This window comes from Motacilla alba, chromosome 1A (assembly GCF_015832195.1).
Source record: "Motacilla alba alba isolate MOTALB_02 chromosome 1A, Motacilla_alba_V1.0_pri, whole genome shotgun sequence".
Taxonomy (NCBI): Eukaryota; Metazoa; Chordata; class Aves; order Passeriformes; family Motacillidae; genus Motacilla; species Motacilla alba.
In genome coordinates, this window is record NC_052031.1 from 7,586,982 (window position 1) to 7,611,139 (window position 24,158).

The following is a 24,158-nucleotide window of genomic DNA, read 5'->3' on the forward strand; positions in this document are numbered from 1 at the left end:
CTGCCATCATCATCCTTAATGAGATTTGCTCAAATACCGCAACTTTGTTGAGCAACAAATCGGCGCAGTCAGCGGCGGCGCTGGCCCCGCCCCGGCGGCTCCGCACCCGCGGGGCTCCCGGTGCCGGGGCCGCTCCCGCCGCTCCGCCCCTGCCGTTCCCGTGCCCGTGCCCCGCCCCTGCCGTGCCCGGTGCCGTTCCCGGTGCCGTTCCCGTTCCCGGTGCCGTTCCCGGTGCCCCGCCCCCGCCGTTCCCGTTCCCGGTGCCGTTCCCGTGCCCCGCCCCCGCCGTTCCCGGTGCCGTTCCCGTGCCCCGCCCCCGCTGTTCCCGGTGCCGTTCCCGGTGCCGTTCCCGTTCCCGGTGCCCCGCCCCCGCCGTTCCCGTTCCCGTTCCCGGGGCCGCAGGGGGGGCGGGCTGGGGGCAGGCGCAGCATGAGCGGGCGCCCCCCCCGCGGCCGCCGGCGCAGCGCCCCCGCGCCATGGAGGGATTCCCCGCCCGCGGGTACGGCACCGGCGGCGCGGACAACCGGCCGCTCTTCGGGGAGACCTCGGCCAGGGTAAGGGACGGCGCTCCGCCACGCCGGCGGCCACCCCCGGCACCCCCCTCCCCCAAAACAACCCCCCGCCAAAGCGAACCGCGGCGGAGGAAATGCGGCTGAAAGTCCCGTAGTGCCCCCCCTCCCCGCGCTCCCGGCGCAAATGCCCCCCGGTTATGAGGAAGCTCCTCCCGGCCGCCCCGGAGAGCGGCAGCTCGCCGCCCCCTGCCCCCGGGCTCGGCACGGAGCGCCGCAGGCAGCCGAGCGGCCGGCCCGAGCGAGGAACCTGCCCGAATCCTGCGAACAAATTTCAAAATCCCCACGAAATGAGAAAGAATCCTCGGTCCCCCTCCAAAACGGCATCAAAATCAGAAAGGCTGCATCCCGATGAAAAAAATCTAAAAGGAGCCCCCCCCAGATTCCAAAAGAAGGAAAAGCTTCAATTTGGCGTAATTATAAAAAAATCCCCCGAAATAAAACAAAAAATAACCATCCCCCAGTTAGTGCCCCAAACCAAAAATAATCCATCTACCCCAAACGAACACCGCGCCAAATTAAAAAAAACCCCAAACGATATCCCCAGAACTAAACTCCCCCCAGCAAGACCCCCTCCCCAAATAACTCACAAAACATTGCCCTCCCCTTCCCCCCAAGGAAATCAACTTTCCAATAATCCTCCCCAAAGCAACATCTCCCCAAAACTCTACCGGGAACTTGGGGCTCGGGGTCCCAGCGCGGGGGGACCCTCGGAGCGGGGCTGGGAAGGGCTCTGGGCACGGGCAGGGGTCACGGAGCCGCCGTGTCCCGTCCGGGTGTGCCGGGGCTCTGGGGCTGCCGCACCCCGGCCGCCTCTCACCCACTTTGGGGGATCTTTGCTGGGGATGGGGATGGGGATGGGGATGGGGATGGGGGGCTGCGTTTGGTTCTTCCTGGGAGCTGATTTTCCTCCCGGGCTGGAGGAGCTGGCTCCTCGGCTGACGGGTGGCAGCAGCGGCTCCTCAGGTGTCAATCCCCGTAAGCCGCTCGGCTCCAGGCGCTGCTGCGGGGGCTGTGCCGGGGAGGGAGGGGGCTCCTGGGGCCGCTCGGCATCGGGATCCCTCGGGAATCACGGTACCTGGAGGTGTCACATCATCCGTCTGGGACTCGGGGTTGTCCCCCGTTAGGAGGGGCTACCGCACTCGAGTGTGTTTGGGAGGTGCAGGCTGGAACTGCCTGAGATTATTCAGAAGTGTATCAAGTCCATCACCGCCCTCCCTGCAAGAACTTGGAACTGCTGCTACAATTACAATGTTTAATGAGAACGAAGTGATACCGACCGGATTTTCGGGGGAAAATGGAATGATGTGGCATGGGAGGACGGGCAGGACCCCAAGGAGATGAACTGAGGGGGGACAGGTATCCCCAGTAGCCCTGCTGCCCTGATGGGAGCACGGGAGGTGCTGGAGCTGTGCCCTGCGCTCGGGTCCTGCCGGACGGTCCTTGCGCAGGGATTTTGGGAAGCTCCCAGCGGTGGGCACTTCTAGGACTGGGATGTGCCATCGGAGCAGGGTGGCAGTCCTGGCACGTAACTCCCAAACTTTTCAGCCCAGGTTAAGCCTTCGATCCCCAATCCCTGTCTTTTTCCAGCTACGCCTCTGCTCTCAAGGGAGAGCGGTAAATAATAACCGTGGGATGCTAATTTCAGTTCCTGGGCTCTAACGGGGATCCGGCATCCTGCACTTCACCCCCTGCCTGTGTCCTGTGGCTTTTTTGGAACCTGCCAGCGGGGCCGAGCAGCAGCCTCTCGCTGCTGTGCCCGTGTCCCACAGGGACAGGGAATCTCTGTGCTGGTCGTTTCCTCCCCGATTCACCGGGGTTGCTTAGGAACGGACGCTGGTGAGGTCCCGAGCTGGAATGTTCTGTGTCAGAAGTGGAAAGCTAAACTTTGCCTTTAAACAGGAGCAGGTCTGCCGGGAGGAGTGCAGCTGCCCGCACCCCAGCTCTGCTTTTGGGTCTCTGCACTTGATGGCTGATACTGGCAAACCGGGATCCTCTGCTCGGGCTGGGGCCGAGGAGGGGCAGGGGCAGTGCTCGTGCCCAGGCAGCCCTGAGCCCAAAATTAGGGGTCTCCCACCCTTTGCCAGCAACTGGAAATGGATGTAGAGATGGGGATTCCCTCTTCATGCCTTCTTGCACTCTCCTGGTCCCCAAGCTGGTGACTTTGAGGGCAAAGCCACTCTGCGGGGCGGCAGAGCTGGGCAGCAGCATCCGCCTCCTTGCCCTGCCGTGGTCCGGCTGCCCCTGCCACGCTCGCTGTCCCGTGTGACTGCTGGGCAGAGCCTGGGGCGAGGTGGTGCCAGAGCGGTGGCTGGTGGGCAGAGGCGGTGACGAGTGCCAGGCCTGTGGACTCAGCTGTGCTTTCCAGGGATGCAGCACTGGCAGGGAGTGGGTGGGTATGAGACCGGGCAAAGGCACAGCTGTACAGTGCCAAAGAGGGGACAGGGTGCCACAGGTGCTCAGGGAAGGTCAAAGTTGGGTTCCTCCGTGGCGGGAGCGTTTGAGTGGGTGGGAGTTAATTGCTGTGGCTTGGAAGCAGAAGGCAATAGAGAGACTGGGCAGCTCAGGATGGGAATGATGAGCTTTTGAGGACACACCAGGAAGTCCCCATGTCTTGCAGAGGGTGGGTGTCCAGCATGGCCCTGAGCACAGCCTGTATTGCCTGCAATTCCACCAGGCTGGGTCTGGCACTGCGTTCAGGCGTCCCCTACGGCTGCAGCGGGCTGCAATGGCTGCTGACCATCTGGACTTGCTGATGTAAGGCATAAAAATGGCCTTTCTGTCACTCCTGCAGAGATGGCACCAGGTACCCGCGCTCCAGGGAACCTGTCCATTCCCTTCTCCTGGCCAAGCCTCTGTCAGGATCCCTGTGGGCTCAGCCCACGCGCCACTGACCTGGAGGATTCAAGGATGGAAGTGCTGAGCTGGAATGGAGCGAAGAGCAAAGCTGCCACTCTATCCAAGCCTGTGGAGGGAGTGTAGATGTAGCCTTGGTCTAGCCTCAGTTTCCCTGCTGCTCCAAGTAACCTTGACCCAGATCCTAAAGAATCCTGGATTGTGCCCTCCTGCTTTGCAAGGATTTGATGCTTCCTGACCTTATGTCCCTTTCCCAGAGGCAGGCAGAGGGAGACCTCTGTGCTGCGGAGGCTCCCTGGGAGAAGTCTGATGCCTCCAGCCCCTGCAATACCCTCCCCAGAGTAGAGGGACAGGGCAGAAACCCTCCTGTTTCAAAATGCATCTTGTGCAACAGTGAAACATGGAATTCCTCTCCTTTCTGGCCAGCAGCTCACTACGTCTCAGCAGCTGGCTGGCTGAATGGGGACCCCCATGGAGGCACTGCTGGGCTGTGTCAGAAGTTGGTGTGTGTGTGCCAGTACCCTGGGCTGGTCCAGGTGACCTCAGGCAGCTGCAGGCTCTCTGTTTTGGCGTGCCTGCTGGGTTTTTTTGTCTTTTTACTCTAGCAGCTATTGCAGTACATAGTGATGCTGGAAAAAAATCCTTCCTGAATCAGCTGTGCTGGCCGTAGGAGCTGGCTGTGCCAGCTGGGTGACTTGTAGGACACAAGGCTCACCACAGGCAGTTTCTGCATGCCCAGGAGTGTCTGCCTAGGCCAGGCTGTGCACTAGGACAGTGTGGAGGTGAAAGGCTCCAATCCCCAATCCCTTTAGCCGTCTTGGCCTCTGCTTGAGTATTTTTAACCTTTTTGCTGTGCTAAGCTGCCTGGGGCTGAAGTGTCAGTGGGCACTGGGGAATACAGCCTCTCACTGCTTTGCCAAGCCCAGGATTTCAGGATCAGTGTCTCTAATCCCTGGATCCTGAAATACCTTCTTGTGCCGGCAGTGTGTTTGGAAAATTTGAGTGCCTGCAGGTTTAAGCAGCAGAAGGGGCTGCCTTGGCTGCAGGGACTGGATGCCAGCAGGGGAAGGGGCTGCCTTGGCTGCAGGGACTGGATGCCAGCAGGGGAAGGGGCTGCCTTGGCTGCAGGGACTGGATGCCACTGCTCCACTGCTGGCATCCCTACCTGATCCCGCTGGCACTGGGAGGTGCCTCAGTGAGCAGAGTGAGATGAGGTCCCTGTGCTGGGGGATGCTGTCTCCCACACTGAAACAGTCAAGAGAGAAATGCTCCATGACTGCTGCCAAGTCTGACCCCCTTGTTTCCTCCTGCCAGTCCAGCCTGTCCTGGCACATGGGTCTCTAGGTAATGAGGAGCACAGGCATGGCTGGGTTTGTGAATGGTGACTGACTCTGTGTCCATCCCCCTGAGCTCTCTGCAGGCCTGGCTGTGACTCTGTGCTCACCAGGTGAGCTCTGCAGGTTGGTGACCCACTGCTAGTTCTGCTGCTGGTTCCCTGGCATTCCCTGCTATCTCTGCTGTTGGAAGCCCATCTCCCCATGGCATAAGGGATCCAGCTGCTCACCTCTTGCCATCCTGAATGGAGAAGCTGAGCCTGAATGCCAGTTCTGGTCCCCCTCTGTAACATTGCCTTGGTGGGCTCAGCCAGGTCTGCAGGGCAAGGGCCGAGCAAAACCGCCATCCTCTCCTGGTACTGGAGTGGATTTTGGGGTAAGGACCTTTCCATGTCCTGCCTAAAGTTAGCTTTGAGCTCTTTATTTTAGGTGAGGAGGAGGAGTCCAGCTGAGCTGTCAGGATGTGCTCTCATGGAGCATTTCATGCTTGCCCTTTTCAAGTTGCTCCTCTTGTTTGCCTGGAGTTACTTCTCCGGGCTCCTTTTTGGGGTCAGGGGTGGGTGTCTCGTAGCTGGCTCTCAGAGGCTGCTGTCACATCACCAACTCCATGTGTGGAAATGCCAGTGAGGACAAGGGGTTTGTGCCTGGCTGGTGAGAACCTTGCACAGGGGATGCTGGTGACACTTTCCTGTGGATGGGGAGGTCACCTCCCACTGCTGCAGCCACTGCTGTTCCCCCACAGCATGGGGCCTCTGACCTGCAGGAGCATCAGTGGTTTTGTTTTACAAAGAGGAGCTGGGGACTAATAGGAGAGGTTTTGGAGTCTGCTTGCTGTGGCCCTATCCCCTGGGGATGAACACAACCAGGACACAGCACCCACCTGTTCCTGAACCACCTCAACGTGAGCTCACCAGCCTTAGCTCAGGGCTGGTGGTGTCCCACAAAAGCATGATTTGCTGCTCTCTGCCTCCTCTTTGCTTTCTTCTAGTGCCCTGCTGCTGTCATGTGTTACTTCCTGATGATCTGAGACTTCTCCCTCTACAAATCCAAATTCTAGCAGGGAAGGACTGTGCCAGAGCAGGTGGAGGGATGCCCGTGTTGCCCTGCCTGCTGGCTGGCATGTCCTGGGCTAAATGCTTTTATTGCTCAAACTCTTTTCTCACTTTCCTTTCACCATACCTACTTAATGACTCTCAGGACACTTGATCGAAGTCTGGGGTGTTTTCCCTCTGCACATTTTTTCTGCTGTAGCAGTTTTAGCCTTTGATTTGAGTGATTTGATCTGGAGTGCCACACCTGGCTGTGTGCAGCCCAGTCTGATTGTGGTTTTTACATGTTTATACTCAGAGCAGCACCTGGGAGGAGGCAGTGTGCTGGCAGGGATTGGAATATCCTCCTTTTCCTTTGCTTTTTACTCCAGAAGATTCATCAGCACAGGATCTTGCTGTGGGTGCTCCTCTGAGCCTGTGGTCACACAGCCCAGTGTCACAGCCAGTCCCTGCCCTGATGCCACCGGGATGGGACTGATGCTGTCACTGAGGGATCTTTCTTCCCAGGGGCAAAAAGTTGTGTCCTCCCAGTTGTTCTATACTGATCAGGAGCAGCAGAAAGAAGTGAGGGGGGATATCTGTCTGTCCAAGCAGAGTCACTGTGTGCCATCTTCAGGTCTGCTGGTGTTAGGGTGGAGCATTTGGGGTGTGGGCAACGCTTCACCTCCTTGCCAGCAGCCCACAAATTCCCACCTAAGACTCTATCAGTCTATTAATTCTCAGGCAGTGAGGCTAAAAAAAGATTTTTCTGACAACCTCCATCTGTGCACTCCCACTTTAAAAAAACAGATTTAAATACAATTTGCACAATTGTAATTGATTTAGATGTAGCAGAGAAGCCGTTTGCAAATGAGCAAACCTGCTGTACAAGGCCTTGACCAGTGAAACCTCCCTGGGGTCTCTGGAGGAAGGGGAAACCTTCCTGTGTGGCAGAGCTGACCAGGGAGCCTTGTGTGTGCTGGCAATAATGTGGATCCTGGCTGATGCTCTCAGTGTTGCTGGTTAATGCTCTGTTTTATATGGTTTGGGGTTTGGTTTTTTTTGTGATTGTTTTTTTAGGTACACATAACACTCTTCTCTTTTCTTCAGGACAGAATCATCAATCTAGTTGTTGGTGGCTTAACAACCTTGCTGCTTGTAGTAAGTATCTCCCATCCCACCCCATGTTGCATCTTTAAGGGACGGGGAGAAAACCAGAATTCCTCCCCAAAAACGGCTGCTGAAGCTTCCAATGACCAAAGAGGCTCTGATTCAGAGCAGGCAGTCACTTTGGGACATACCTGTCTTTTGAAACTCTGACAACAGGAGAAGGGGAATACCTTTCTTTAAGAGCTGCAATAAAATCCTTGAAGTTCTCTGGTGGATTGTCCATCCTGGCTGAACGTGAGCCTGGGTGAGAACAAAGCACTTAGGCACCAGGAGAGCATGTTTTCTTCTATTTCCTTCTATTCACGATTTATTGTCCTCTATTTATGGCTTATATAAGTCTTTCCAAAGTTTGTCCCGTTGCGTTGAGCTGTGCTTTCCCCAAGCTTCAAAGACGAACCCAACACTGTGTGGTCCACGGGGGGATTGTTGGGAGCTGAGGGGCAGGGAGGCTGTGGGGACAGGTGAGGGGCAGGGAGGCTGTGGGGACAGGTGAGGTGCCAGCTGGTGGAACACCTGGCTGAAGGGATGCTCCTGCACGGGCAGTGTGCACCTCTGGGCCTGATGGCTTCATGGAGGGTGGTTTCTGGCAATAAGCCAGCGTGGCAAAGCTTTTGGCAAAGTTTTCTTCCCACTCCTCTCAGCGTGCAGCTGTATCAAAGCAGTTTTCCTCCAGACTTGCACATTCTCCTTCAGCTCCTCAGGGGTGGGAGTCAGAGACCAGGGAGGGGCGTGCAGATCAGGATGTGAGCGCTGCGCTGCTCCAGCCCTTGGGCTGAGCCTCTTCTCGCTGCAGCTCTGGCCAGAGTGAAATCCTCACCTTTGTTTTCCTCCATACAGGTCACTCTAATCAGTGCTTTTGTCTTCCCGCAACTACCTCCAAAACCTGTGAATGTATTTTTTGCTTTCTGCATCTCCTTGTGTTGCATTTCTGCTGGCATTCTTGTAAGTACCGCCACGTTTGCCGTGCTTTTGAGTCGATGGCTCGGAATAAAATCTGCTTCACGTGGTGCTGCCTTCTTTTTTACACTCTCCTAGAAAAGCTTTCCTGCCTCCATAACACAAGCTGACAATGAGGGAGTGGCAGTGAGTTTTGTATTTACTGCAGAGTAAGTGTGTGAACCGAGCCAGCTCCTGCAGCCCAGCTGTGGTGCAAGACTTGTCATCTCTGTGGCACTGCCACCCCCAGCTGCCAGCGGAGACACAGAGTAGGAAACCAGGGAGCAGAGCGCTGAAATGGGAATGCAGAGATGGATTGTGCTGCAGAAGACACCTGAATGGGATCAGCCGTGCACTTGCATTAGTCAGTGACCTTTCAAACACAGGGGATGAGTTACAGGGGTAGGAAGTGACAGCAAGTGGCTTGTCCACGTGCTACAGCAAGTCCTCTACTCATCAACTGCAGAATTCCAAGGGAGCTGGTCCCAAGCACTGGCAAAGGGAACTGGCAGGTCTTAGTTCACAGAATGGTTTGGGTTGGAAGGGGCTGTCAAAGACCATGTAGTCCAACCCCCCTTCCACGGGCAGGGCCATGGCTGGCTCCTTCTGCTGTAGCTTTTCATACTTGGAGCATTCTCCTTCCTCCAGCTGTGACCTGGAGCAGCCCTGACCCCCTCACTGCTGGGCACGCTGCGCAGCTGCTCTGCAGGGCCTGGTCAGTCCCAGTTTTTGGTCCTACAGCTGGTGGCCATGACTCGGCCCAGAACAGACTGTGTTAGTGCAAACCTGCTGTTTGTCCTCATCTGCCAGGGTGGAGCCAGCTCTGAGAGTTAAAACACCCCCAGCTAAGCCACCCACTCTCCCTCCCTCTCAGCAAAGCTGCCCAGACAGCACATGCCCTCAGGGCCAGTTTCACATACACACACTCACACACTCAGTCCCTCTGGCCAGAGGAAGTTGGATTGTTTCACAGGAAGAAAAAAACACCCAAAACTAAAGCTGCAAGTTGCCAATTCAGTTACCAAAGAAAGTTTCCTCAGAATACCTGGCTTTTTGAAATAACACAAACTCCTCTTCTCTTCTAGATCTACTGGTATCGACAAGGAGACCTGGAACCCAAATTCAGAAATCTAATTTACTACATATTGTTTTCTATTGTCATGTTATGTATATGTGCCAACCTGTACTTCCATGAAGTGGGTAAATGAAGGACACTGGGAATACCCAGCAATGATGCTGCTGTGTCAGGCTGCTTCCAGCTCAGCTCTCAGCTCTACTCGAGACATTGAAGTGAGAACCATCAGCCTGAAAGAAGTGGGTTGTGCAAGGATAAATCAGTACATGATTTTCATGTAAATGTATATGTAATGTCCCTCTTGTTGGGGAGAATTATTGCCATAAGACGTGACATTCTGCTTTTTTTTGAAGAGCTACTGTTGCGCTTAATGAACATTCCAGTTGTACTGATGTTTCAGAATGGCACAAGCTTTTTCATTTTGGAAAAAAACTGCACTTTTTTTTATTACTGTACAAATAAACTGCAGCACTGAAAGGATCTGTGGCAGTATAAATAAATGGCATCTTACAGTCAAGTAAGACAAATACTCTTTATTTTGTTGAAACTGAATATACAATTATTTCTGTTCCCTAGGCAACCATTTAAAACTACAACTTATTTTTCACATTAACAAAACCACAGACTGAAAAAGACCAACTCTTGATTATGAAGAGCTAATTACAGAAATAAATAAAATAATTTATACAAGTCTTTAGTTTCTATAGCTTTTTCTCTTGATTCCTAGCTAACAGGCTGCTGTTCAGCCTAGTGTCTGTTTCAAACAATGCAGGAATTAATTGGCCTTCTTTGCCTCAAGGCCCTATGTCCAGACTCTCACAGAGCTATTCCTCCAAGACTTTGCCACCTCCACACCACTTCCCCATTTACTAACTTGCTGCAGAAATCATGTCTGGAGAGGTGGCTGGTACTGTCAGGTAAACAGCAACAGAGACAAACGTTCCAACCTACTCACAATCTCCAAGGAATTCCAAGCTTTTGGGGGAGGCCAGTGGGTCCCAGTAGCTTCCCTTTCTCATAGCCCTTCCCTTTTTATTTAGCTTGCTGTAGTGATGAAAGAGAAAAAAAAAAACAAAAAAACAAGAAAAGATTTTCCACAAGTGATCTTTCTGAGGTCTGTCCATTGCCAGCAATGGACTCCTCAGGAACAAGCAGACCAGGCAAGTCCCATAAGCTTCTGCCTTCTTCCTCTGCCACAGACACAGGAACGAGCCAGGTGAGATGGGAACACACACCACTGCTTCACGATGCTGCCCATGCTCCCTGAAGTCTTTGATGGAACTTACTCCTTCCTGAAATGTAACAGTCTCTTACTCCATGTATTACAAGAGTCAGTAAGTGCAAAAATCCTCACCCATTCTTCATGAAACCTGTGCAAACTACCACTTGCTGCAGCACTAAGAGGCTACAGTCCACAATCCTTGACTTCTGTCCAGTTTTCCACGTGTGCAGTCCAGCACATCAGTAACAAGTCAGATCAGAACTGACTGGATGGATCTGAGCACTGTGAGCACTGCAACAGAGGCTCTTCAGCACACTGGAACACCCCAGTGAAATGTGGCACCTCAGTCCTCCCTCCTGGATGAGGGAAACAGCCTGAGCAGAGAAAGTGCACCGTAGTCATTCCACACTGGAAGCTTCTGCTCCAAGAGACAGACTGTGACTGCTTTCTTTGGAAACGTGGCACAGGGTTGTAACTAACTTCACAATGCAAACATGGTCAATAGAAAATGGACACCACTGCTGCTTCTCAGTGACAGCTCACTAAATCCTCAACATCCTTTGAATCTTCTGAGTCAGGACTGCCCAACGATGAGCCAATAATGTGTGACCCATCTCCATGATGTTGTAGGATAGGATCTGTCAAGGGACAAAAAGCATTACAACTATTGCTGTGCCACTATAACAAGATATAAAACACAAACTTAGGAGACAGGAAATGTAGCCTGGAATTCTAACCAATCATAGGCAGCGTTGCTCAAACTAGGCAGTTTGCAATTTCTAGTTTCACAGGAACACAGAATAGCTGGGGTTGGAAGGGACCTCTGGAGATCCTCTAGTCCAACCCCTTGCTAAAGCTGGTTCAGCTAGAGCACGTTGCACAGGACCACATCCAGGTGGGTTTTGAGTATCTTTAGAGAAGGCAAGTGATGGCCAGTTTGGATGGATATGGATGCAATGGTGTGACTCACATTTGCATCCATCAGGTATTGCACTATCAGTGCTGATCCTCTGATGGCTCTACAGGGAGATGCTTCCTCGGGGGAGGAGTATTTGGTGGGTTAGATGCAGTTTCATAGCACTGGTATGTAAAATTATTTAAGAAAAAGCAAGGATCTGTGAAGTGCTGTCTGCAGAGACTCAGAAGCTCTATACACTGCTTTAGTGACAGGGACTGTCATACCTGTGAGAGTTGTCAAGGGCAAGACTGATTCACTATCGATATCATCCGCTGCCTGGATAAAACCATGGGAAGAAGGAACAATAAGCACAGTCTCATCATCTATTGTAGGCTGATCAACTTGTTCTTCTATTGTCGGGGAACCCAGGTCCTGCACAACACAGAACAGGCCATGAGAATGGATTCATGGTGACATAAACAAAACCCTGCATTGCTCAGCCATACTCCACTCTGAATGAATTTTATCTCATTAAATTGAAATGTCACCACCTGAGAGAGTTTATTTCAGCATTTACAGGGCATGTTATCTTAATGCAGGCACCCATAAAGATGAGAAGACTTTTACCCTGTTAAGCAATGCGGAGAGGAAGGGAGACACTGCAAGGTGGTGATAAAATGTTCCCTTGCAAGTCAAATATTAAGTCTGTGAAAAGGAATAATTAGGCTTTTCCACTGCTTTCTGTCAAGATGTTCTGAGACTGAAGCATTACTGTTAGAGCACTTACCTGCTCCACAAACCTTAGAGCTTTACCTTAAATTTCACAACTCCTGTTGTCAAGTTTTTACTGACACTGAACAGAGAGCTCAAAAGACCCCCTTTATTTGCTGTGCCTTGCTTGGTCTGCCACTGGCTGGAATTTGGCTCCAGACTTTTTTTGCTGAACCTAATGTACCATAAGATTGGCAAGACACTGATTCCTTCCAGGTACAAGTTGTCAATACCCTCATTCTCTTCCAGTCCTGCCACTGCCCTGCTCCTGCCTCTTCCCTGGCCCCTGTGGTACTGGAATGGCAGCAACACATCTGGCTGACTCAGTGTCACAGCACATTCCTGGTTCCACAAATGCAGTGAAAAGTCATCCCACACAGTAGTGTCAGAACCAGCAGAGATATTTGGATTCCAGTTTTTGTGTGTAACACGTGTAAGGTTTGTTCAAACTTCAGGAATCCCTGATCTAGAATGCTAGCAACTGCTGCTGACACAATGGAAGGTACCTGGATTTATCACTGTTTTCAGAGGTTAGACCCCTCTGTGTTTAAGAAAATCCTGGTGTTCCTCTACCTTGTTTTTTGTAGGAAAACTTGTTTCCCTCTGTAACTGCACAGTGTTTTTGCAAAGGCAGCTGTCTGAAAAACCCTTCCTTGATGCTGCTGGGGAGGAGCTGACCTGTGCTGCAGCTCTGTGAACTGCACAAGGTCCCATCCACAAGGGCATGGTGTGCCTGACCTACAGGAGCAGCTCTCAGCAGAGCACACAGCTCTGCCCACCAGCAGCACTGGGCTGCAAGGCCTGAAACTGGGAAGAGGAGGCGTGAAAAACTAAAGAAGCCATTGTGGCAAATGGGCACCTTTCCCAGCCAGAAATAATAAAACCCTGCAGCACGACTGCCTGCCTCCCACTACCCACCCACAGTGACAATACAACTTTGGCAAGCTCATAAAAATAACACTGACTTAAAGAAAACAAAATTTAGGCATGTTTTTCTGGAGTAACTTTTCACTGAGAATTACTCACAGACAGTTCACTATTTCCTAGAATTTAAGTACACATGTCAAACTTGAATCTGACTTGAAGGGTAAGGCAAATTAGAATTACAAATTCAGTTTGTTTTTCTGTGTAGAAAAAAAAGTTTACATTCTGCTAGCCATGAGCAATTTGTACAAAGTTAAACTAGGAACTAGCTTAATATCAAAAGTTTATTAATTCTACCTCGAGAAGCTGAAGTTTTAAAATAAGAATAGAAAGCTGATGGTCTGCCTCAAATGTTGAAAATCTTATCACAATGATGTCAACCATGACACAGAAAGAGAAAAATGGAAGAATAATCCCCATCTTCTGATGCATTCAGGATTCAGATGCTTCTGTAGTAGCAGACTTGAGATGTACAAAGATTCTCCCTTTTGTAAGAGCATAACAGATATGCACTGTCTATTAGAAGCTTCTTCAAAGACAAGGCCAAAGCATATTAATGATGGGTTTTCAAGGCTTACAAGCAGAAATGCAGCTACGGTAGAAAACAGTGTTCTAAAAAACAGGAAGGAGTATTTCATCCTAACTCATCTTTTCCCAAATTCCAACTTAACCAAATCTGTAAAGGAACAAGAATTTTCTACCCACTAAAGAATATTATCTTCTTTTTAGCACCTCTGTTTTCTGTGACTTAGTCATTTTCATAATTCCAGCAACTGAAGGAAATGATCCAAATACCTGTCATCATTTGGATAAACTCATTTCTGCATCTTAGGTGCTGGAGATGAATAAATCTGAGGCCAGAGAGAGAAGTAGCTCGATGTCAAGTATCTACTTGACTGGAGCAGTATGTTTAACAGAAGTCCTCAAAACTAGAAACTGAGGTACATCTTGAAGCATGTTATTAGACTCATAAAGCAAAACCCAAATACTCTAGCTCATCTCCCTGGCTCAATCTATCTGTTGATGCAGGTGTGGTGGGCAATTAACAGCCCAGGTTACAGCAACAGCATCAAGCAGGAATCACCTGAAGGCACCTGTTCAGTGCCACCAAAGCTGCAGCTTTCCTCTGTCACCATGCAGAAGAACCCTGAGCAGTGAAGCAACTCCACAGCTAGTGAGGTGCTCAGTACTCCAGATGAAGTGAAATAGAAGCTTTGATAGCACATTAAATGCTGTTGCTTTCATACTTGTAACACACTAACAAAGCTCAAGGATAGAGGATCTCAGCAAATACTTGTAGAACTGTGATACAGAATCAAGGAATTGTTTGGATGGGAAGGGACCTTGAAGATCACTCCAGGCCCATCCAGTCTGGCCTTGAACACTTCCAGACATGAGGCAGCCCACAGCTTCTCTGGGCAACCTGCTCCAGTGCCTCACCCCTCTCACAGGAAAGAACTTTCTCCTAATGCCTCATCTAAACCTACATTCTTTCAGTTTGAAGCCATTCCCCCTTGTCCTGTCACTATATCTCTTATGAATAGTCTCTCTTCATCTTTCTCCCTTCAGCTCCCAATATAAATGAAAATCACTGAGATATTTCAGATTAATAGCTTAACATCAAGGCCACAGATTCAATGAAATAATTCTCCATGCAAAATGGGGGAAACATCAAGTATTACACCCTCCCTTACCTCAGTAACGTAAGTGCTGGGTAAACCAGAGTGAGGATCCTCATTCTGTTTCAGGCTAGCATCAGCAATCTCCTCCTCTGCTCTTACCATAACTCCATCCATCAGCTCTCTACTACTCCTGCTGCTAAATTTGGAGGCATCATCTTCGTTGTAGGCTGACTGCTCTTCGTCACTCAGCTTGGACTGATGGATATCATGTGGGAAAGTATTTGTTCCTAGGGTGTCTGGAGGATCTGTCAGGTCAGCTGACTGAATGTCTGCATCCACAGTCAGTTCTGTCTGGGTGACAGAGGAGGAGATGTCTTCAGCAGCTACGGTGCGGATTATGACACTCGGCGTGTGGCACTGCACTGTGACGTTGTCACTTGTGTTTAACAAATGCTCTGGCTGTCAGCAGCATTTGCCAAAAAGAAACAAAACAAAAACCCAAACAAGGTCAGAGACTTTCCTGTTACTATCTACAAATCTTTCAAGCAAATACAAGCAAAAAGATTCCAATTGCTAAGTGTAGTTTAGAGTTTCATATATACAGTATGTCAGCCCAGATCATCTGTTGACCTCTCCTGTTCCTAAAGGATAACTTTGTAGACTGAATGTGGTGTCATGTGTTCTTTAAGTCACAAAGTAAATACATAATAATATGAAAGAAGCAACCATTCAGGTGAGGATCACTGTAGATCCAAAAGGTCAGTGTTTTTTCCACTGAATTTTTCGTAGTTTTGTGATTCAGTCTCCAGTTTGCTTCCCCTTCCCTCCCTCTAGCAAAAAGCAATACTTGTCACTACTATCCAAGTGCTGTGGACCAGTGTCTAGTTGTGAGAGTAACTGAAAACATCACAAAACAACAAGACTTGGTTTTGCTGGGGACCGAGCCACTAAACGGAGACATTCTGTTCAGAACTTCCTCACTAAGCTAAGCTCTGAAGCAACCTGAGGTTGTTTTTTAAAAACAACGCACAAACCCCCAAATTCTCACTCTTCGGGATTTGAAGCAAAGTAACATGGTTACGACTTAAGAACCGCTTTGCAAGTTGAACATGCGTGTGCAGGGCTCCCCTTCCCCCAGGGCTGTCCCCCAGAGCTCTCACAGATAAGGCGTGAACGATGATCTGCTCCGGGGAGGCCGGAGCTGCCGCGGCCGTCAGGGTCATGGTGGGACTCGTAGTCAGCGTTAGAGGGAGGCCTTGGCTCGAGCTTGTCTGCAGTAAGTAGGTACCTGGCGTCCCAGTCGGCTGGAGGTGGAAAGACTACAAAGACAACACAGGTTTAACACCCAAAGGCAGCGCTCAGGACGTACTGGAGCATTTTCATTTCCATGAACCAGCCTAACGGCGACTCCCCTGGAAAACCACCACAGCAATCCAATCCCTTCGGCACTGACTGCTGCACTGCACCCAAAAGGCAGAAAAAAACTCATCTGTAGCCTTAGGCTACCAGGGCAAGTATTAAGGGCAGGAGCCTAGCAGGTCTGTAATATGCTGTTCCTTTTTTACTTGCTGTTGTACAAATTCAACTTACTTTTGCATTGAGATGGAAGAGAAACTGTGCTATGAATTACAGGACAATGGAACTGAGACAATCTTTAATTGCTGGGAGCTTTGTCTGGCTCCTTTATGCCAGATTTCAACAATGAAAAAAATCCAAGCACAAAGGAAAACTTTGCAGCACTAAAGCAAATTTAAAGCATTTAACTATAATTCACAATTTACTCAGGAGCCCTAATGGATGACACTTTCAGAAATAAGTTTTAGGACTTTTCTTCTTTCTACTTGAAAACATTCCCTTTTTTTTTTTTTTTTTTTTGGAAATGCACTCTTCTATAGTCTAAGAAGCAGCTGGGTTGAAAAGAAAAAAAACACAGTAACAAACACCAGTTACTTACTGGAAGAATCTCAAAGGTCTGTAGTGTTCCACTGTTCAGTGTTATTGTCTCAGAGTCAACAGTAGCAGCAGGGGAATCAGTTGAGGCTGCAAAAGGAAGGGGAAAAAAAAAAAAAGAAAAGGAAAGTATGTAAACCAGAATGTTCAGCCCTGTAGAGAGCATAACATACTATAATTAATACATGGCAGGGTACTGTTAATTCCCCTAAGAGGAAAAAGAAAACTGGCTGCAGTCCTAATGACAAGGTTCTCTAATTGGTACCCAAGATACAATTCTATTTAAAGAGAGCATTCCACAATCCACAAGAGCAAAAGAAAGTAAGTATGGGTTTAGCACACAGAGATAAAAACAGAAAATAAAGTTTCTGACATGATTTAATTACTTTTTTTAATGAGATTTGCAAGAGGTTCTAATGTAACAATGCCCTTTGGTGTAATAATATCCTCTGGATCATGTACTGCTTGTTTTAAACCAGTGTCAGGCTTAATATTGTTATCTTTCCCACAGACCTCTTTTTCTTTTTTTTGTATTTTTAATCTTTTCTGCCCTCCACAGTATGTCCACTCCTGATGAAAGTTTAGATGCTTCCCAGATATTTGCCTATCCTGTGTGTTATGACTGCAGTATAAAAGCTCTAAGTATTCTTACTACAACTATGTAATTACTTATGCAATTAGCTCCACTAATTCTAAAAGCAGTGAAGAGTAGCACTGGAAACAGTTCATGTACCAGGTATTTTAAGATCACCATCACACCAAACAACTTGTACTCAAAACTTTATAACCATAATTACAATTTCTACTTACTCTTAAAAAAAAAAAAAAAAAAAAATCACAAGTTCCAGGAAGCTGAAACCAAATTAATACTCTGCCTGGGGTTTTCCAGTAATTTCCTAAATACAAAAAGGGGAAAAGATCTACAAGATGATAACAGTGACCCAAGCACTGGAAACTTTGCCATTTCAGACTCCGTGGCTGCAAAATACAGTAATTTTGGTCTCCTAAGAAGATAAAAGCTCAATTTTGAAGCTATTATTGTTGTAGTGGCATGTTCAAGGTTTCCTGCTGCAGATTTCCTGGTACTCAGTAGCAGAGAGCTATAAAGTGTGGCCTGTCAGTCACCCAGCCAGCATATTCACAAAACCTCAGGAATTGCTCCTTTGAAACCTTGAGCCTTCCACCAAATGCAGCTCAAAGTGGGTAATAGGTTCAGCTCTCATGGGACTGTGAAACACACAATACAAAATACACTGTGATTACACAACCAGAAATTCTTCAAAAAAGCAGACTAAAATGGGGGGAAAGGCTTGTTAGGCAGACATGGGCAAGTGAAGTCATAAAACAACAATTACAGGATTCAATTCAGGAATGACTAAAGGTTCCAGGATCCCAGCCCATGTTGCCTGCTCATCAAAACCCATCGGCTTTGATCAGGCTTCATTCAAAGTCTGAGACTACTGACATACTATGACAGACAAAAAGCTCTTGGCTTGGTGTCATCTGTCATTCTAATTAGAAAATAAACCTCATAAAATGAAGCTAGCACTTAGTAAATAGATTAAGATAGACTGATCTACTAAAATTATAAACAGAAAATTGTCTGCCAAATGCCTGTTCAGGCATAGTCTGAAGAATCAGTTTGTAGACTGATAAGCTTAGCTCAGAGAAAGGTGCTAATGATGCCAGGGTTATATAGGGTCCAATCCCTGTATGGGCCATTCATTTAAGAGCTGGGACTCAATGACCCACGTGGATCCTTTCCAACTCAGAATATTCTGTAACTAATTTGGCAATCAGCAAGACCAAAGCACTAAATTCTCCAAATAAAATTTACAAATCACAAATGGTGCAAAATAATATACAGTGCAGATGACAGACTGCATGTGACTGGAGTTACTAAGTAAGATTAGTTACAAAATCAAGCAGTAAGAATTACACTCAGAGCAGATCTGGTAATCAGTGTTAGATAATGAGCAAAGTTCATCCTTAAGAGCATGGGAAGCATCCACTTGGAAAAAAAATACAGTGGTTTAACAGAACACTGGCTGAATGTTGGTGTGACTTAGCAGCTAACATTTTCCAGAGTGTTTGTGACTAGAAATAATTGCATAATAAAGGACTAGGAAAACACACTTACACCTTCCCTTCAGTGCCCTGCATCAGAACTTAGGGACAGCAGTCTATGTAACTTAGAAAAGGAAAACTTGTACATGATGTTCATTGCTCTGCACAAGAGTGACCAGAAACAACTTAAGGAATGAACATACACACTCTATCTTCCTTAAGAGGTTTGTGCACTGAAGTCTTTTCAAAGAACAGGTTATGTGGGAAACTCCTGTGTGCACACACACAGATACCTACAACACCTGTGTCCAGGTGCTCCAATTGTAGCTTCTCGGAACTACAGTCACAGCAATATCTACATTTGCCTAACAAAGTTAGAAATAGGTAAACAGAACACAGAAATGTTTCATCTCAAGTTATGGCAGGGCAAAGGGAGAATGAATACAACTCTTTAAGACATGCTCACTCCTCCTTCACCACCTCAGCAGAAGCAAGTTGCAGGTTTTGTGTGAGTGGTTTGTTGCAGTACTTACAGACGTGGGTGATCTGCACTGGGATCTGCAGAGCTGCCATGGGGCTCGGGGCACTGCCCGTGCTCTCCTCCAAGCGAGCCACCCGGATCTGCACGTGCTGCACCCCCGAGCTGGAGTTAGTGCTTGCTAAGCCACTGCCACATTTGCTCTCTGGAAGCTGGTGCCCTGGATTGTTTTTTTGGTTCTCGTGGAGCTGTTTAAGACCCTTTATCAGCACTGAGAGAAAAAACACTCATGCTAAAACAGGTTGAACAAGCACATTTGAAATGCTGCAATTGGTGATTTACCCAAGATGAAAAGAGCAAACAAAATCCTACAGAATCTGGAACTTAAGCAACCTCCAGAGATACAGAAACTAGAAATTTAGCACATACATAGACCATTTATAGCCAACTACAGCAGTGAACTAGATTTCCTCATGGAACCCAGGTACTTCACGATGCTCGGGGGAAAAAAAGAACACATAGCCCATACAATTTTGGAGCTTTCTGAAATGATGCATGGTATATCCCCAAGCTACAATCAAGTGCCAGTATCACTAGCTGTGTAATGCTGCTACCAGAAGTAAATCCTCCAATCTTCTACAACACAGAAGCAGATTTGTTCAAGAGGCTGACAGAGATGTCACTGAAAATGGGGAGCAAGAGAGAATGAATCCCACACTGGTTATATTACAATTCTTCACCTGTGCATGGAGAGGCCCACTGCTCCAACAGAATCACCCACCCTTCTCTATAACTGCTTTGGGAGCAGCTGATTTAACAGCAGGTCACAAAACCTGAGGCCTCAGCTTGTCTGGAATTCATTACAGCAAACTGCCTAAACATCTCCCCTTTGTCAGGGGAAAGAGAGCAGAGCCTGTTGATTCAGTGCTGCATTTATCTGATGAATTATTTGCTGCAACAACTGCCTATTAATGTGTGGCAACAGGGGCTCTGCTCCCAGCTGCAGCCTTGAGGCAGTTCTAATATATAACCACACTGTCAGCCACAGCACAAGTGTGCATTAAATTACATCTTTCATTAATTATGGCATGACTAATCTCTCTGATTTTTTTTCCTCTCCAAGTAAGACAAAGAGAGGTCTGAAGGTCACAGACATCCCTTTGGCTTAGGCACTAGTTTCTCCAAGCCAGAATGGGAAAATGGTATGAAATGTATTTGGGAGAGCTTTATACTCCTGACTCCTCCTCACTGCAGCGAGCAGTAGATCTACTTTCTGTCTACAGCTAAGGCTCAGCACCTGACAGAGATTACATTTTAACATCCTAAAGGCAACACATCTAACCTGAGGCAGATACATATCCTCTTCCACCTGAAGAGGTCACTGCCCTCCATACCAAAGATCAGCATCATCTGAGATCTGCCAGCTGAGCTGCTTATATACATACTCTCACTTCAGCCAAAGTGAGAAGGGATGGCAAAGTCTGTCTAGCTGTACACATCAGCTTGGCCTGCTTGACTGAAACCCTTCAGGATTGCTTGTAGGAGCAATTCAGCCAGCAGATCTAAGGGGCCAGTAACTGCCAGCAAAGAAGCAATGTGCTCTTTGGCCAGCAATGCTGTAAGCAGACAACAAAATGCAGCCTTATTCCTTTGACATATGTGAAAAGAGCTTTCAGAAGAGAAGTGTGCAAGTAGTACATTACCAGGGAATGAAACATCTTTGTGGTTTGCAATCTGTCTTTTAATGGTCCACCATTTACTCCGAAGCCACTGTGGGGAACGGACACTGCTCCATCCCTCAGCCAGTAAGTCCCAATTGATGTCATTTTCATCAGAAACTTCAAGTTCCGCTATCCTGGCAGGACACAGAAAACATGGACCTGTTAGAAAGTGCCCTCCAGACCGGCAGGGTGTCGCACACGTCCGGCCGTGGCACACGTAACAGCGCAGAACGACATGCTAGTGACCAGCCCACCAGAGCTCAGGAATCGACACAGGCTTCCAAGGCTCCACGCTGCCAGAGGTCAAGCAGAATCATAAACAACGGAAGATGGACTAGACCTGTTAGATGATCCAGTCCATCTCCTTGCCATGCAGGATTATTCTCCTTATTTACTTATACATTAGGTCTTAGATCGGATTATCGTGAAGCATTCCAAGTGGTGGTACTTGCATCTTTTCTTTTTGAAAAAACATTCCCCAAACACATCTCCAAGGCAGGAAATACTTCCTGAGATTCACTCTGAACATTCACTTAATTAATTTCATGTTATGATATTTACTTGTTTTCTTCTAAGTAACAACCATCCGTCCTTAACACAGACTTTTGCCTTCTCTCAGATGCTTCTTAGCCAAAGTAGATGAAGTTAACTACAGCATTAAACACTTCCTCATAAATCAATCCCACCAGGCTCTCCAGATAAGGGACAGTCTTCTCTACCAGAATCTGTTTGAAATCACTAAAAATGTCTCAAGTGCCCTTATCTGTACATAGAGCATATGAAAGACAGGTGAATAGTGGGGGGAAAATATTTTTGTGGAAGTTAAGAAAAGTCCTCTTCACAAATAAGGCAAGAGCACTCTTGCTAGCTAAAGAAAGAAAGAAGTAAAAATGAAAAAAAAAAATAAACCTGCCAAAACCAACCCTGTAGGATGAGTAAAGGATATCTGGACAGACCAAACCAGAAATACTAAGAAACACATCCAGCACATTCTGAAATGTGGAATCAGGCTCCTCATTTTGAGTTTATGTCAAACAGCTTCAGTAAATTTGTTAATACTACTTTGTAAGTCATCCTCAGATTCCCTGGATGTCTTGGCTTTTTTATTCCCACCCAACCCATAAAAATCCACTGGCTAAAAAGCTTGAGTTAAAGGCATTCAAAATGGGAGGAGGACTGGAGAGAGCAAAAGATTTCCAAAGTCACTACCAGGCTGCCAGTTCAAATGTAGTCAGAGATGCTGATATCCAATCAGTGTTTGTTGGCCTACATGAAATTAATTTGCAGTCTCAGTTTAGCTCTCTGTAGACAAGATGTCCACATCACAGAAACCACCACCACACTTGACCCTTGTTGGTCATCTCAGCAGAGAGGCCAAGGACTGAACGGGCAGGGAGACTGAGCTACCCTCCAGTTAAGGGTTAAAGCGCATCGGTGGGGCAACGTGTGGGAAGCTTGCACGGTTTGCTGCCTGTGCTGTACCTTTTCTGTGGAATAAAGAAGACTTCAGTCTCCAGGGTTTTCAATCTGACACCTTTCACGAACACTAACATTCACTAAAAAAACAAAAAACAAAAAATATGTTCAATAATAAATCTCTGGGAACTGTAAACACAGCAGTGATTTTTGGAAGGTTCTAGAATTTTCAGCGTCTAGGAAACCAGCAAAATGGACCCCAATGGAATCCTGCTAGCAACACATATTACAAACCTCTGAAAGTAACTAAAATAACAAACCTCAAGATCAGGTTTATTTCATCCTCCTTGGTCCACTCGGTGCCTCCACTTTGTTTCCAGTTGAGATAGTTGAGCCATTTAGAGCGGCACTGCTTCTCGGAGCGCGTCCCGACCCGCTCTGCCACCGCAGCCCACGACACACCTTGTGTGACAATGTCACCTGGCTCTGTGCTTGTCAGCTCGTGCACTACTTCTGCCAGTCTTTTCTCTTCTTTCTCTGTCCACTTTCCTGAAAGAGACAGAAGCCCTCCAACTTAATTAGCAAGACATAGTCTCTGTTCTGATCCATAACATGCCAGCAGATATTTAACTGCCATGTCCAGCACCTTATTCCAGATGCACATATTAACTTGTGAAAAAGATGTAACTGCTCTGAATTACTAACAATTTATATTATATTCATTCTTGATTACCAAATCTACAATTCCGTTGTTCTGCTGCCGAATTTCTTTTCTCTTCCTCTCACAGATGAATAAGGCCACACAGAACTTGTACAAATAGTGACCAGAGCAAACTGACCCAAGCTATCTGAACTGTATTAGCTCGAGTGAGTTACCCATGCACCAAATTAGTGCACATTATTCACATGAGGTCTGACTGAATTCTCCTTTATACTTGAATATATACTTTACAAAATAAACAGTCCTTTACTCCTGAAGTGCATCTGTCTCCCTCTTGACACCAAACACACAGTGTGAGTCTATAACCACTAAACACAAGGGACAGAATTTTAACCAGAATATCCACTTTGACACCAGCATTTACCTCACCTGTGTTGCAGGTATCCTTCATCAGTCTACATCGATCCTTTACAGATGAAGCACTTCTCCCCAGGGCAGCTCCTATTGTGGCCCAATCATTTCCATGCTTTACTCTCAGCCTACAGAGAAACGTGCTCATTAGCACTATATCCACTCAGGAAATTACCAAAATAGCAAATATTTGCAAATAAAAACACGATGAATGTGCTGCTTACAGGCTTAAAGACAGAATGGGGAAATCACTTTGCTACTTTACTATTACTATTTTCTGCTACTTTTTCCTAAGTGTTTCTAGAAGCATTTGGACCAGCTGAGCCACAAGATACACATAAAATGCATAGTATCTATCTTGCAGGAAGATTGTGAGGCTTAATGAGTGTGTTAAACACAATATGAATGTTTAGATAAACAGCTGATTTCCATTCTATACAGGTTCCCCAATGATTTTCAGGTGGTGTAGAGAGCACTTGAGAAATTTCAGTAATGCCTGATGAAAACCCAGGCATCCTACAATTTAAATTAAGCACAACACTGCATAATCACGTTCATCATTTTAGCAATCATCTCCCTCCTTCACATGACAGCAGGTTGCTTAAAATGTTGATCCATGAGTAGTTCTGACACATCTGGAACCTCAGGCACCTTGTGAATGACACAAACCAGCTCAGTTGGTCCAAACAGATCCATCAATGCAATGCAATATACTCCCTTCCTTCCTTCCTTCAGTCCAACAGTTCCTTCCAACTGCTCAACCCTGGACATGTGCAGCAGGGGATAAAGTCTGCAGCCCCATCTCCTAGATGTATAAAAATTAGGCTTTTTGAGCTGATAATTTATGTATCTGTAATACTTCCTAGGGGAGATCCTACTCTTGACCTGCCACTTCCTTTAGGAACAACCTTTGCTCAAATTTCATAAAGAAAAGGAACTTCTGTTTCTTATAACCACAAATACTGACTGCGCTTGTAAAAATCTGAAACTTTCCTAGTTACAACAGAAGCCTTGCTTTAGAACTTTGTTGCATATTGTTAGGTCCTGAA

At 47.5% G+C, this 24,158-nt stretch overlaps 2 protein-coding genes across 2 annotated transcripts in view; one reads left to right on the plus strand and one right to left on the minus strand.

Moving 5' to 3' along the window:
• The first annotated feature begins 315 nt into the window (after positions 1–315).
• On the plus strand, positions 316–9,447 carry TMEM243 (transmembrane protein 243). The gene is made up of 4 exons (XM_038154276.1): positions 316–554; positions 6,898–6,948; positions 7,795–7,899; positions 8,979–9,447. The coding sequence occupies exons 1-4, from the start codon at positions 477–479 to the stop codon at positions 9,099–9,101; spliced, it is 357 nt and encodes a 118-aa protein (XP_038010204.1). The 5' UTR covers positions 316–476; the 3' UTR covers positions 9,102–9,447.
• A 39-nt stretch (positions 9,448–9,486) lies between these two features.
• DMTF1 (cyclin D binding myb like transcription factor 1) overlaps positions 9,487–24,158 on the minus strand; it is a 29,256-nt gene continuing 14,584 nt past the window's right edge. The window contains exons 9-17 of the mRNA XM_038154274.1: positions 23,128–23,237; positions 22,358–22,586; positions 20,604–20,755; positions 18,956–19,171; positions 16,360–16,445; positions 15,566–15,724; positions 14,478–14,864; positions 11,373–11,520; positions 9,487–10,828 (exon numbers count right to left, since the gene is read on the minus strand). Coding sequence (XP_038010202.1) covers positions 10,719–10,828; positions 11,373–11,520; positions 14,478–14,864; positions 15,566–15,724; positions 16,360–16,445; positions 18,956–19,171; positions 20,604–20,755; positions 22,358–22,586; positions 23,128–23,237 — 1,597 coding nt within the window. The 3' untranslated portion in view covers positions 9,487–10,718. The remainder of the gene's footprint in view (positions 10,829–11,372; positions 11,521–14,477; positions 14,865–15,565; positions 15,725–16,359; positions 16,446–18,955; positions 19,172–20,603; positions 20,756–22,357; positions 22,587–23,127; positions 23,238–24,158) is intronic.

Excerpts from the sequence above, each read along its gene's own strand:
- TMEM243 (XM_038154276.1), top strand. The coding sequence starts at position 477 with ATGGAGGGATTCCCCGCCCGCGGGTACGGCACCGGCGGCGCGGACAAC. Across the intron at positions 555-6,897 it reads TCGGGGAGACCTCGGCCAGG|GACAGAATCATCAATCTAGT; the intron begins GTAAGGGACGGC and ends TCTTTTCTTCAG. Across the intron at positions 7,900-8,978 it reads GCATTTCTGCTGGCATTCTT|ATCTACTGGTATCGACAAGG; the intron begins GTAAGTACCGCC and ends CTTCTCTTCTAG.